At 41.2% G+C, this 15,045-nt stretch overlaps 1 protein-coding gene across 1 annotated transcript; it reads left to right on the top strand.

The window, feature by feature from the left end:
* The first annotated feature begins 3,627 nt into the window (after positions 1–3,627).
* LOC117316962 lies at positions 3,628–4,239 on the top strand. Its single transcript, XM_033871740.1, has one exon. The coding sequence runs from the start codon at positions 3,628–3,630 to the stop codon at positions 4,237–4,239; it is 612 nt and encodes a 203-aa protein (XP_033727631.1).
* Positions 4,240–15,045: the final 10,806 nt, after the last annotated feature.

Here is a 15,045-nt window from a genome sequence, read left to right as displayed (position 1 = left end):
AGTATGCCATCTTTTATTTTTTACACTCTATTCAGGTCGCTCAAAAACTCGTATCAATAACGTACGTACAAAACGCTAAGCGCTCGCGTGATCTAGATGCTTTCTAAAAATAACCGTGCAATATAGATTTTTTATAACCTTTTACGGAGACAGTGGTCAATATAGCTTTTTACAGGTGGTCGCGTGACCTCTTTTCAGCCAAGCGGAAGTGGCAAAAAATCTAGAAAAATAATTAAACCTGAAATAACGTGTGACTTTTATAACTTGATATAACAAGTGATTGATATAACTTGATATCACATGTGATTCATATAACTTGATATAACGTGTCATTAATATAACTTGATATAATGTGTCATTAATATAACTTGATATCACGTGTGATTAATATAACTTGATATAAAGTGTGATTAATATAACTTGATATAAAGTGTGATTAATATAACTTGATATTACGTGTGACTAATATAATTTGATATAACGTGCGACTAATATAACTTGATATAGCGTGTGACTAATATAACTTGATATAACGTGTGATTAATATAACTTGATATAACGTGTGGCTAATATAACTTGTTATAACGTGTCATTAATATACCTTGATATTACGTGTGACTAATATAACTTGTTATAACGTGTCATTAATATAATTCAGATTTACAGCATAACCTGTCAATCAAGTTATCTGAAGACATTCAATACTTTTAGTAAATTCGAGTTATCTCCCTTTCAGTATAACTGAAGGAATAAATGTAGTTTTGAGTTATCTTCCCTTCACATCGAGTTACTTCCGTTTGAATACAGGGACGGGATTTTGGCGACAATTTCTAAGTGGTAAAATCTGTGACATCCACATATGATCCGGCTGAAATAATTGATGTAAACCATGTAGAAATATTCTATAATTCTTTGTGTGTGTGTAATGACGTTCATTTTTGAGTATTTATGTAATAATTTGCATTTGCACCATGTTTGTAAATTTCAATCGTTCGGCCATGCCACAGGATGTGGTTGAAAGGGCATACATCCGTTTCGATCAGGTTATATATCGAATATTTAATACGATTGTATTACTTTTAATGCCATGGATCTTATATGTGGATGTCGTAAGCTTTTGTCCGTCGGGTATTGGTAATCACATCACGTTGACGGGTCATTAGCATTTGAATCTTCATTATCTTGTTTACTTTTGTAAGACCCGGGGCCGACTATTGTTATATAATATGTGCTGATTATTTAATCGCGCGCAGGTGTGACAGTGTCGAGAGCCCGGGTTAAAGTAAATACTGTTTGATATTTCATTATAAATTAGTTTCAACGTCTCTGTGGTGCACAACGTCGTCATCAATATATAGTAACATAATGAGACTACACATGTCATTCTCATATACGTGCATTTTATATAGGCGGTTTTTTTTATAGCCAATTTGTGTTAGTAAAATGTATAGGTTATTATTATAAGGGATACTTTCAGTCCTGTTCTATGTCGGTGTTAAAAATGTTTATTAAAATGTTGTTTTTAAGCATTACAATAATATTTTCCTAAAGCTGTACTATATCTGTATATAGCTATAGGTAACTCGAGATCATATATCTTTATATGGTAGTATATTGGATGTACATATGACAGTGTGTGAATGTATTGCATTGTTTTACATTTTGAGATCATGCCTAAAGCGAAGAGCAAAGGGGGTACTGCTGCCCAAGCTAAGAGACAGAAGTTGAGTACCAGGTCAAGCAGAGGCACAGACCAGATGCCAGCTTCTAATGACGACACAATCATGCCAACAATTCAGCCGGGGCCTAACATTATTCCAACTTTGGATGCCAGTGCTGGAAACAGGGAGAGAACACCTGTTGGGACAGGTACGCAGTTTAGCATGCATCCCCAACCCATGATAGGTACACAGTTTAACATTCAACCCCAACCTATAACAGGGGTCTGTGATAATTTGGGCCTGCATGTCTCTGACGCAAATATACAGAAAATTTTAAATGGGGAATATATTGACCTAAGTATTCTTCTTCCCAAAAATGTGAACCAGCCCGAGGCTTCTCATAAAGTTGCGATTGTTGAGGGCGAGTTGGTTATTCAGCCCAAAACAGTAAAAATCAAGATAAATGACATAAACTCTTGGACAGACGCTTTTATCATATACATGAGCATATACATTGATGCATACCCTGAACAGATGCAGGGTATGCTGAAGTATATGCAGTCGGTTCGATTAGGTGCTTCTCGATCGTCCAACATGGGTTGGAAGCAGTACGACGAGCAGTACCGCCTGCGTAAATCTAGGTTACCATTAGCTTCGTGGGGATTGATTGATCCTGAACTTTGGCTTATATACATGCAGTCGTCCTCTCCAGCAGTGTCGTTGATGAATAATGCCACAACTTCTAGTCAAAGTACACTCAAGTGTTATGATTACAATTACAAGGGTCAGTGTTCTCGCCCCCAGTGTCAGTATAAGCATAAATGCCTGCGCTGTAATGGGAATCATTCCTCTTCAAAATGCTTTCAGCAAAATAATAACCAGTATCGTTTTCGTGCCCAACAGTCAAGTCATCAACCAAACACGGCCCCCACCGGTGGTAAGCGTCCAGGAAACACAGCAAAACCTGTGGGCTCTGGGAAAGTCCCCAATTAACATTCACAATCTTTCAGTACTTCTTAAAGACCACCCAAGGAAAGAAGCTGCACACATATTATTATCAGGTTTTCAAAAGGGCTTTAGGCTTCAATATACTGGCCCTAGAGTTACCTCCGAGGCAAGAAATTTGTCATCAGCATGTTCTTATAGTCATGAATTGGGTAATAAAATAGCAAAAGAAATAGAATTAGGAAGAATTGCTGGTCCTTATCCTTGCAAACCTATATCAACCTTGCACATTTCACCCATAGGATTAGTACCAAAGAAAACGGGTGGCATGCGACTCATAACACATTTATCACATCCAGCTGGGGAAAGTATCAATGATTACATTGACCCTGCTAAAAGTACTGTTAGTTACACTTCATTTGATCAGGTGGTTGATAAAATATCAGCACTAGGTATAGGTTGCTTAATAGCGAAGAAAGATATACAATCAGCTTTCCGTCTGCTGCCTGTTAACCCAGCAGATTTTGATAGGTTAGGTTTTCAGTTTCAAAACCAATATTTTATAGATAAATGTCTCCCCATGGGGTGTTCAATATCTTGTTCTTTATTTGAAAAGTTTGCTTCTTTTTTGGAGTGGGCGATCAAACATAGGTCTGGTCTTGATTCAGTTGATCATTATCTAGACGACTTCATATTTGGGGGCAAGGCGAACACAGAGGATTGTGAGATCTTAATGAAAACCTTTGATTCTATATGTGCTGAGCTAGGAGTGCCTGTAGCAGAGGAGAAAACTGAGGGGCCCATAACTGTGCTAGTATTCTTAGGTTTAGAAATAGATACAATTGAGAGGAAAATTAGAATCCCCATGGAAAAAATTTTGGCTTTAAACACAAATTTAAACACACTCGTAAAGAAAACAAAAATAACATTGAAAGATTTACAGTCAATAGTGGGCTTATTGGTTTTTTGTGGAAGGGCTATACCTTCATCTAGAGCTTTTAACAGGCGTTTTTATAATGCAATGTCTGGTGCTAAGCTCCCTCATCATTTTATTCGGGTTACAAAAGGGATGAAGGATGATGCGAGGGTTTGGTTGACTTTCATGGAGGATTTTAATGGAGTCAACACCTTCCCAGATCCTGATTGGCTATCTGATCAATCGTTGGAGTTATTTACGGACAGTGCAGGAAGCTCTGACTTGGGTTGTGGGGCATTTTACCATAAGAGCTGGTCTTTTTTCAAATGGCCCTGCTCCTGGCAGAAAACCGAGATACTGCGCGATATAACTTTCCTAGAGCTAGTTCCAATTCTGCTAGCTATCCATACATGGGGCAATGACCTTCGAGATAAGAAAGTCATTTTCCGAGTTGACAACAGTGCTTTGGCTACTATCCTGAATAAGAAGACTTCAAAATCAGACAGAGTTATGTGTCTTTTAAGAGAACTTATTCTGGTGTCAATGCAATACAATATTCAGTTTAAAGCACAACACATAGCTGGGGTAGACAATTTTATAGCGGACGCCATATCTCGATTTCAGTGGGGGAAATTTCGAGTCTTGGAGCCAGAAGCAAAAGCCCAACCAGAGCCTGTTCCTCCCAGATTTCTACATTTGATATCAGCTGTGAAGTAGATAAGCTCATTCGCTCATCAGTATCGGAAAACACAGCAAAAGCTTATAACATTGCTTTAAAGCGACTTAATGAGTTCCGGGTTACATACAAGTTACCAGATATTTCCCCTTTTCCGCTATCCCATGTAGTTCAATTCATTGCATTATTGTCGGCTAAAGGAGCAGCATATTCTACTGCAAAGAGCTACATATCTGGTTTAAGTTTTTACAGCAAGATTCATGACCTATTAGATGTAACTGACAAGTTTGTTGTTCGTAAAATGCTGGAAGGTATGAGGCGTCTTAAGCCAGTCAGAGATTCACGTCTTCCTATAACTGTTGAGCTACTTCAGAAGTTGATAGGGGGTTGTAGGCAAAGTTTGTCGATATGACTACGAAGCTATTCTTTTTAAAGCAGCATTCTCACTAGCTTTTCATGCCTTTTTGAGGGTTGGGGAATTCACAACCGATGCCCAGTCTTCTAATCGAGGTGTGACATACGAGAATACAATAATCATAAACAAAACTACTGTTGATATTTTTCTCCCTCTTTCCAAGACTGATCAGTATGGTAAGGGTGTTCATATTCAAGTGAGTGCGAATGAAGGAAACGTATGTGCTGTGAGATTGCTTGAACAATATTTTGCAGTTCGTCCCAAGTGTGGGGGGCCACTTTTTTGTCATTTTGGGGGTTCACCACTCACTCGATACCAGTTTACATCAGTCTTGAAGAAGTCAATAAGCATTCTAGGGATCGATAGTACTGGATACAAATCTCATTCCTTTCGTATTGGGGCGGCAACTATGGCCTCTGTCAACGGGGTGTCTGATGAGGACATTAAACGCATGGGTAGATGGGTTAGCGATGCTTATAAGGGCTATATAAGGACATCAGTATTGTATTAGGATAATTACACATTAAGTATGATCTCAATTATGCTTGTTCATGTTGCTAACAGCATATAAGTTTCTTATAGGTAACATCAGAATATGGATCTTGGGCTCGTCCATAGTTAAGCGTGGTTTCATCCACGCCAGAGGTAGACCTGATGGTATCCATTTGGGACTAGATGACCTAGGGGCATTTATTTGGTGGCAGGGTCGGAGTGGCTTATCCGCTACAAGATTATCAGCAACCTTCAACCACATTAGAAAATTTGAGGATGACCCCAATATCTTGGTAATTCATTGTAGTGCTAATGATTTGGGAATCGTCCCTTTGAAAGAATTGCGCAAAAAACTCAAAGATTGTGTGTCCTATTTTCACAGAACCTTCCCTAATGCATTGATAGTGTGGTCACAATTACTTCCCCGTCTTACATGGCGTCACAGCGGCAATCAGAAAGCAATGAAGGAGGGTCTGGTTAGGTTAAATAGTTGCATGGCTACATACATTCTGTCACTTGGTGGGGGTTACATTCGGTATCCTGACATATCATTGAGTTGTCCAGAATTATTTGCTCAAGATGGGGTTCATCTTTCACCAATAGGTACAGATATATTTCTCAACACACTTCAGGGGGGTCTGGAAACTTTTATGAAATCCACAACAGCTATTTTTCCTACACTCAATCCATAAGTTGATTTATTTGGCTGCAGCTTGTCTTGGTTTGTGTAGCTTCATTCCCTCTACTTTGTGGCGGTGGTCAGGCTATGCCTGTCCATTGGCGGATGTTGCTACATTTACCATAATTACAGCTTCAATGGATCAAGTTTGTAGCTATATCGATGAATGATTTAAATTGGACTGTTAAATTGATATTGATCATCATCGATTGCATTGTTGATCGGTTAAATTAATTTTAAATTACATTTCGCAATGAACCTATATTTGATTGCATTTAGCAAGCTATCTTCAATTATTTGTGCAGTTCGCACTTTCTTGAATTATTTGTGCAGTTCGCACTCGAGCTTCAGATGTCTGTTCCCAGGGTTTGTATGCTCATTATTATAATCTTCAGATGTCTGTTCCCAGGGTCTGTTGATTTTTCTCAATTTTTGAACATTTCATTGGAGGCTTGCCATATACCCTAGTTCAGGGTCGGTATCCTCAACTCTCTAGATAAAGCTGTGGCCAAATTATACCAAAAACAATGTGTTTGTCATTTGTTCGATTGAATGGTCTTTGATAACTTGATATAACGTGTGACTAATATAACTTGATATAACGTGTGATTAATATAACTTGATATTACGTGTGACTAATATAACTTGTTATAGCGTGTCATTAATATAACTTGATATAACGTGTGATTAATATAACTTGATATAACGTGTGATTAATATAACTTGATATCACGTGTGATTAATATAACTTGATATAACGTGTGATCAATATAACTTGATATCACGTGTGATTAATATAACTTGATATCACGTGTGATTAATATAACTTGATATAACGTGTCATTAATATAACTTGATATCACGTGTGATTAATATGACTTGTTATAACGTGTGACTAATATAACTTGATATCACGTGTGATTAATATAACTTGATATAACGTGTCATTAATATAACTTGATATCACGTGTGATTAATATGACTTGTTATAACGTGTGACTAATATAACTTGATATCACGTGTGATTAATATAACTTGATATAACGTGTCATTAATATAACTTGATATCACGTGTGATTAATATGACTTGATATAACGTGTGACTAATATAACTTGAGATCACGTGTGATTAATATAACTTGATATTACGTGTGATTAATATAACTTGTTATAGCGTGTGATTAATATAACTTGATATGACGTGTGATTGATATAACTTGATATGACCAATATCAGGTTTCAAATCTAAAAACTGTGTAAATTGATCTATGAGATCTAAGGTACACCTGAGGGATTGTTCAGTTCCAGAGTCTGACTAGTATCATAGACAAACTGCATGAATTTATATCGTCGTATCCCCCAAATATTTTGATTATTTCTAATCATAATGACCATTATTTTTGAACACAAAAATAACAGATTTGGTGCTATATGATCTCCACGCTGGATTGATAAAAACTTAGAAAAAATGCCACTTTGTAAAATACACACTTTACTGTCATTACAAACAATTTAAACTACCTAATAACACTTTCATAAAAGTTGAAGTATGTCAAAACATTGTAAAGAAAATTCCAAGACAAGGAGTCAAAGGTTTTCTCAAAATCAGATAGTATAAAGAACCCAGGGATATTATTTTCTTTTGCAGAATGCATGATGAACAAGAAAGATTTTGATTGGTCACAATGTCCGTCATTAGACGATCTGATTGAAATCATCTGCTCGTGGCTTCGTAGTAAACGAGACCATGGACGATTATACAGACGATACACTGAAAAGTACATCCATTTTGTATACTGTTAACTTTAACCTTACACTTAATCTGATTCATAATGCGATACTTCGGATAACAAATAAAATTGAGATAACTACAGCGATGTACCAAGAATATGTCCCAGAACAAAATGGCGGCGCGCTAGTTTTTTCTATGGCCCAATTTTTATAGCCCTGTCACACAGACTCTTACCCATCGATTTCATCCCGTGCAATGACGTCACCACACCGGAAGTGAATGTATCGTCTGTCACTAGTGTAAACAATTTCCGACACGTGTGAAGCAATGACACCGAAAGGCCGAGAGCTGTCACCTAGCACCAAGAAAAAAAATGTTTCTATGAACAAGATGCAAAAAGTGTCGGAGAAATAAGTATAATACTCGCAGTAAACAGGTCTTCAATAGGAAAAGTGTGGGGGAAAAAATCGGAGATATGATTAGAATGAAAAACCGGCGAAGGTAAGGACGGAAGAAATGTTTGACTTATTGTGACCAACGTAAACTGCAAAGGTTATTGAGGAACAATAGACGGAGTCATTTAGTTGATGATACAAAACAAAATTAACAGATATGTCCCCTAAAAGTATCTCGGAGGACAATTCAAAGAAATTTACACGAGTTGTGGTTTAAATGGTGCACAGTGAGGAAACGCGTTAGCATCAGCAAGGTGAGCAGGAAAAAAGCGGCTGGCGTGATTTTTTAGCTCGTTTCATCAAAACTGGTGACAGCTACTGGAAAAAAAGTGATGAAATGGTCGTTATTTTCAACCTTTGGGAAAGGTCAAAGTATGGAAAAAACCGCCGAAAGATGAAGACGAGAATGTCTCGGCTTCGTGATTGTTGGCCCACAGAGGACCATGAAAGGAGTAAAGTAGTGGCAAAGCTTACTAGCTTCAGGGAAACGATACTCCTAGGCACAAGACCGGTAACAGTTTACCTGTGTTAGGGAAGACCGGTAATAGTTCACCTGTGTTAGGGAAGACCGGTAACAGTTTACCTGTGTTAATAAAGACCGGTAACAGTTTACCTGTGTTAGGGGAGACTGGTAACAGTTTACCTGTGTTTGGGAAGACTTGTAACAGTTTACCTGTGTTAGGGTTAGGGAAGACCGGTAATAGTTTACCTGTGTTAGGGTTAGAGAAGATCGGTAACAGTTTACCTGTGTTAGGGTTAGGGAGGACCGGTAACAGTTTACCTGTGTTAGGGTTAGGGAAGACCGGTAATAGTTTACCTGTGTTAGGGTTAGAGAAGATCGGTAACAGTTTACCTGTGTTAGGGTTAGGGAGGACCGGTAACAGTTTACCTGTGTTAGGGAAGACCGGTAAAAGTTTACATGTGTTAAGAAAGACCGGTAACAGTTTACCTGTGTTAGGGAAGACCGGTAACACTTTATCTGTGTTAGGGAAGACCGGTAACAGTCTACCTGTGTTAGGGTTAGGGAAGACCGGTAACAGTTTACCTGTGTTAGGGTTAGGGAAGACCGGTAACAGTTTACCTGTGTTAGGGTTAAGGAAGATCGGTAACAGTTTACCTGTGTTAGGGTTAGGGAAGACCGGTAACAGTTTACCTGTGTAAGGGTTAGGGAAGACCGGTAACAGTTTACTTGTGTTAGGGAAGACCGGTAACAGTTTACCTGTGTTAGGTTTAGGGAAGACCGGTAACAGTTTACCTGTGTTAGGGAAGACCGGCAACAGTTTACCTCTGTTAGGGAAGACCGGTAACAGTTTACCTGTGTTATGGTTAGGGAAGACCGGTGACAGTTTACATGTGTTAGGGAAGACCGGTAACAGTTTACCTGTGTAAGGGAAGACCGGTAACTATTTACCTGTGTTAGGGTTAGGGAAGACCGGTAACAGTTAACCTGTGTTAGGGTTAGGGAAGACCGGCAACAGTTTACCTGTGTTAGGGAGGACCGGTAACAGTTTACCTGTGTTAAGAAAGACCGGTAACAGTTTACCTGTGTTAGGGTAGACCGGTAACAGTTCACCTGGGTTAGGGAAGACCGGTAACAGTTTACCTGTGTTAAGAAAGACCGGTAACAGTTTACCTGTGTTAGGGAAGACCGATAACAGTTTACCTGTGTTAGGGAAGACCGGTAACAGTTTACCTGTGTTAGGGTTAGGGAAGACCGGTAACAGTTTACCTGTGTTAGGGTTAGGGAAGACCGGTAACAGTTTACCTGTGTTAGGGAGGACCGGTAACAGTTTACCTGTGTTAAGAAAGACCGGTAACAGTTTACCTGTGTTAGGGTTAGGGAAGACCGGTAACAGTTTACCTGTGTTAGGGTTAGGGAAGACCGGTAACAGTTTACTTGTGTTAGGGTTAGGGAAGACCGGTAACAGTTTACCTGTGTTAGGGTTAGGGAAGACCGGTAACAGTTTACTTGTGTTAGGGAAGACCGGTAACAGTTTACCTGTGTTAGGGTTAGGGAAGACCGGTAACAGTTTACCTGTGTTAGGGAAGACCGGTAACAGTTTACCTGTGTTTGGGTTAGGGAAGACCGTTAACAGTTTACCTGTGTTAGGGAAGACCGGTAACAGTTTACCTGTGTTTGGGTTAAGGAAGACCGTTAACAGTTTACCTGTGTTAGGGAAGACCGGCAACAGTTTACCTCTGTTAGGGAAGACCGGTAACAGTTTACCTGTGTTATGGTTAGGGAAGACCGGTGACAGTTTACATGTGTTAGGGAAGACCGGTAACAGTTTACCTGTGTAAGGGAAGACCGGTAACTATTTACCTGTGTTAGGGTTAGGGAAGACCGGTAACAGTTAACCTGTGTTAGGGTTAGGGAAGACCGGCAACAGTTTACCTGTGTTAGGGAAGACCGGTAACAGTTTACCTGTATTAAGAAAGACCGGTAACAGTTTACCTGTGTTAGGGTAGACCGGTAACAGTTCACCTGGGTTAGGGAAGACCGGTAACAGTTTACCTGTGTTAAGAAAGACCGGTAACAGTTTACCTGTGTTAGGGAAGACCGATAACAGTTTACCTGTGTTAGGGAAGACCGGAAACAGTTTACCTGTGTTAGGGTTAGGGAAGACCGGTAACAGTTTACCTGTGTTAGGGTTAGGGAAGACCGGTAACAGTTTACCTGTGTTAGGGAGGACCGGTAACAGTTTACCTGTGTTAAGAAAGACCGGTAACAGTTTACCTGTGTTAGGGTTAGGGAAGACCGGTAACAGTTTACTTGTGTTAGGGTTAGGGAAGACCGGTAACAGTTTACTTGTGTTAGGGTTAGGGAAGACCGGTAACAGTTTACCTGTGTTAGGGTTAGGGAAGACCGGTAACAGTTTACTTGTGTTAGGGAAGACCGGTAACAGTTTACCTGTGTTAGGGTTAGGGAAGACCGGTAACAGTTTACCTGTGTTAGGGAAGACCGGTAACAGTTTACCTGTGTTTGGGTTAGGGAAGACCGTTAACAGTTTACCTGTGTTAGGGAAGACCGGTAACAGTTTACCTGTGTTTGGGTTAAGGAAGACCGTTAACAGTTTACCTGTGTTTTGGAAGACCGGTAACAGTTTTCCTGTGTTAGGGAAGACCGGTAACAGTTTACCTGTGTTAGGGAAGACCGGTAACAGTTTACCTGTGTTTGGGTTAAGGAAGACCGGTAACAGTTTATCTGTGTTAGGGAAGACCGGTAACAGTTTACCTGTGTGAGGGAAGATCGGTAACAGTTTACCTGTGTTAGGGAAGACCGGTAACTGTTTTCCTGTGTTAGGGAAGACCGGTAAGTTTACCTGTGTTAGGGTTAGGGAAGACCGGTAACAGTTTGCCTGTGATAGGGAAGACCGATAACAGTTTACCTGTGTGAGGGAAGACCGGTAACAGTTTACCTGTGTTAGGGAAGACCGGTAACTGTTTTCCTGTGTTAGGGAAGACCGGTAACTATTTACCTGTGTTAGGGTTAGGGAAGACCGGTAACAGTTTGCCTGTGATAGGGAAGACCGATAACAGTTTACCTGTGTGAGGGCAGACCGGTAACAGTTTACCTGTGTTAGGGAAGACCGGTAACAGTTTACCTGTGTTAGGGTTAGGGAGGACCGGTAACAGTTTACCTGTGTTAGGGTTAGGGAAGACCGGTAACAGTTTACCTGTGTTTGGGTTAGGGAAGACCGGTAACAGTTTACCTGTGATAGGGAAGACCGGTAACAGTTTACCTGTGTTAGGGAAGACCGGTAACAGTTTACCTGTGTTAGAGAAGACCGGTAATAGTTTACCTGTGTTAGGGTTAGGGAAGACCGGTAATAGTTTACCTGTGTTAGGGTTAGAGAAGACCGGTAATAGTTTACCTGTGTTAGGGTTAGAGAAGACCGGTAACAGTTTACCTGTGTTAGGGTTAGAGAAGACCGGTAACAGTTTACCTGTGTTAGGGTTAGGGAAGACCGGTAATAGTTTACCTGTATTAGGGTTAGGGAAGACCGGTAATAGTTATCATGAAGAACGCTTTAAAACTGAGGCCCCAGTTTGTCAATGACGATGAAAGTCTTAAGTCCGAACATATCTTTAACACGGTGCTGTATAACCTTGATATTTATGTCACCAAATGTGTAGAACACATCTAAAATATCTAAGCATGAGTTTTGTTACCGTTTTAATATTAAGTTTTTTCTGTTACGGTTTTTTTCTTTTTCGTTCTCTCCTTTTTTATTAAAATTATATGACTCTAATTTGCTCGTATGGAGGTGCACAAGGGAGTCTTAATGCGGGTAGAAGTCGTTTTATACGCCATTTTCACACAAAAAAAGTTAATGAGAATAGACAGTATTGGTTACATCCGTTGGTTCAGGTGGCTTTGTGATACACACTTACCGGGCGGAGGTATAGGTTCCCACCAGTTTGTTACTGTGATAAACACTTACCGGGCGGAGGTATAGGTTCCCACCAGTTTGTTACTGTGACAAACACTTACCGGGCGGAGGTACAGGTTCCCACCAGTTCGTTACTGTGATAAACACTTACCGGGCGGAGGTACAAGTTCCCACCAGTTTGTGACTGTGATAAACACTTACTGGGCGGAGGTACAGGTTTCCGCCAGTGTGTGACTGTGATAAAAACTTACCGGGCGGAGGTATAGGTTCCCACCAATTTGTGACTGTGATAAAAACTTACCGGGCGGAGGTATAGGTTCCCACCAGTTTGTGACTGTGATAAACACTTACCGGGCGGAGGTACAAGTTCCCACCAGTTTGTTACTGTGAAACAAACTTGCCGGGCGGAGGTATAGGTTCCCACCAGTTTATGACTGTGATAAAAACTTACCGGGCGGAGGTACAAGTTCCCACCAGTTTGTTACTGTGATAAAAACTTACCAGGCGGAGGTACAAGTTCCCACCAATTTATGACTGTGATAAAAACTTACCGGGCGGAGGTACAAGTTCCCACCAGTTTGTGACTGTGATAAACACTTACCGGGCGGAGGTATAGGTTCCCACCAGTTTGTTACTGTGATAAACACTTACCGGGCGGAGGTACAAGTTCCCACCAGTTTGTGATTGTGATAAACACTTACCGGGCGGAGGTATAGGTTCCCACCAGTTTGTTACTGTGATAAACACTTACCGGGCGGAGGTACAAGCTCCCACCAGTTTGTGACTGTGATAAACACTTACCGGGCGGAGGTATAGGTTCCCATCAGTTTGTGACTGTGATAAACACTTACCGGGCGGAGGTATAGGTTCCCACCAGTTTGTTACTGTGATAAACACTTACCGGGCGGAGGTACAACTTCCCACCAGTTTGTTACTGTGATAAACACTTACCGGGCGGAGGTCTAGGTTCCCACCAGTTTGTTATTGTGATAAACACTTACCGGGCGGAGGTAAAAGTTCCCACCAGTTTGTTACTGTGATAAACACTTACCGGGCGGAGGTACAAGTTCCCACCAGTTTCTGACTGTGATAAACACTTACCGGGCGGAGGTTTAGGTTCCCACCAGTTTGTGACTGTGATAAACACTTACCGGGCGGAGGTACAAGTTCCCACCAGTTTGTTACTGTTATAAACACCTACCGGGCGGATGTATAGGTTTCCACCAGTGTGTGACTGTGATAAAAACTTACCGGGCGGAGGTACAAGTTCCCACCAGTTTGTTACTGTGAAGCACACTTGCCGGGCGGAGGTATAGGTTCCCACGAGTTTGTGACTATGATAAACACTTACCGGGCGGAGGTACAAGTTCCCACCAGTGTGTGACTATGATAAACACTTACCGGGCGGAGGTATAGGTTCCCACCAGTTTGTTACTGTGATAAACACTTACCGGGCGGAGGTACAAGTTCCCACCAGTTTGTTACTGTGAAACACACTTGCCGGGCGGAGGTATAGGTTCCCACCAGTTTATGACTGTGATAAAAACTTACCGGGCGGAGGTACAAGTTCCCACCAGTTTGTTACTGTGATAAAAACTTACCAGGCGGAGGTACAAGTTCCCACCAATTTATGACTGTGATAAAAACTTACCGGGCGGAGGTACAAGTTCCCACCAGTTTGTGACTGTGATAACACTTACCGGGCGGAGGTATAGGTTCCCACCAGTTTGTTACTGTGATAAACACTTACCGGGCGGAGGTACAAGTTCCCACCAGTTTGTGACTGTGATAAACACTTACCGGGCGGAGGTATAGGTTCCCACCAGTTTGTTACTGTGATAAACACTTACCGGGCGGAGGTACAAGTTCCCACCAGTTTGTTACTGTGAAACACACTTGCCGGGCGGAGGTATAGGTTCCCACCAGTTTGTGACTGTGATAAACACTTACCGGGCGGAGGTACAAGTTCCCACCAGTTTGTTACTGTGATAAAAACTTACCAGGCGGAGGTACAAGTTCCCACCAATTTATGACTGTGATAAAAACTTACCGGGCGGAGGTACAAGTTCCCACCAGTTTGTGACTGTGATAAACACTTACCGGGCGGAGGTATAGGTTCCCACCAGTTTGTTACTGTGATAAACACTTACCGGGCGGAGGTACAAGTTCCCACCAGTTTGTGACTGTGATAAACACTTACCGGGCGGAGGTATAGGTTCCCACCAGTTTGTTACTGTGATAAACACTTACCGGGCGGAGGTACAAGCTCCCACCAGTTTGTGACTGTGATAAACACTTACCGGGCGGAGGTATAGGTTCCCATCAGTTTGTGACTGTGATAAACACTTACCGGGCGGAGGTACAACTTCCCACCAGTTTGTTACTGTGATAAACACTTACCGGGCGGAGGTACAACTTCCCACCAGTTTGTTACTGTGATAAACACTTACCGGGCGGAGGTCTAGGTTCCCACCAGTTTGTTATTGTGATAAACACTTACCGGGCGGAGGTAAAAGTTCCCACCAGTTTGTTACTGTGATAAACACTTACCGGGCGGAGGTACAAGTTCCCACCAGTTTCTGACTGTGATAAACACTTACCGGGCGGAGGTTTAGGTTCCCACCATTTTGTGACTGTGATAAACACTTACCGGGCGGAGGTACAAGTTCCCACCAGTTTG

The sequence above is a fragment of the Pecten maximus genome, chromosome 18 (assembly GCF_902652985.1).
Source record: "Pecten maximus chromosome 18, xPecMax1.1, whole genome shotgun sequence".
NCBI classification, from domain to species: Eukaryota; Metazoa; Mollusca; class Bivalvia; order Pectinida; family Pectinidae; genus Pecten; species Pecten maximus.
This window is presented reverse-complemented; position numbering and strand designations above follow the sequence as displayed.

What these genes read in the sequence shown, in the direction of transcription:
- LOC117316962 (XM_033871740.1), top strand. Translation starts at nt 3,628, where the DNA reads ATGTCTGGTGCTAAGCTCCCTCATCATTTTATTCGGGTTACAAAAGGG.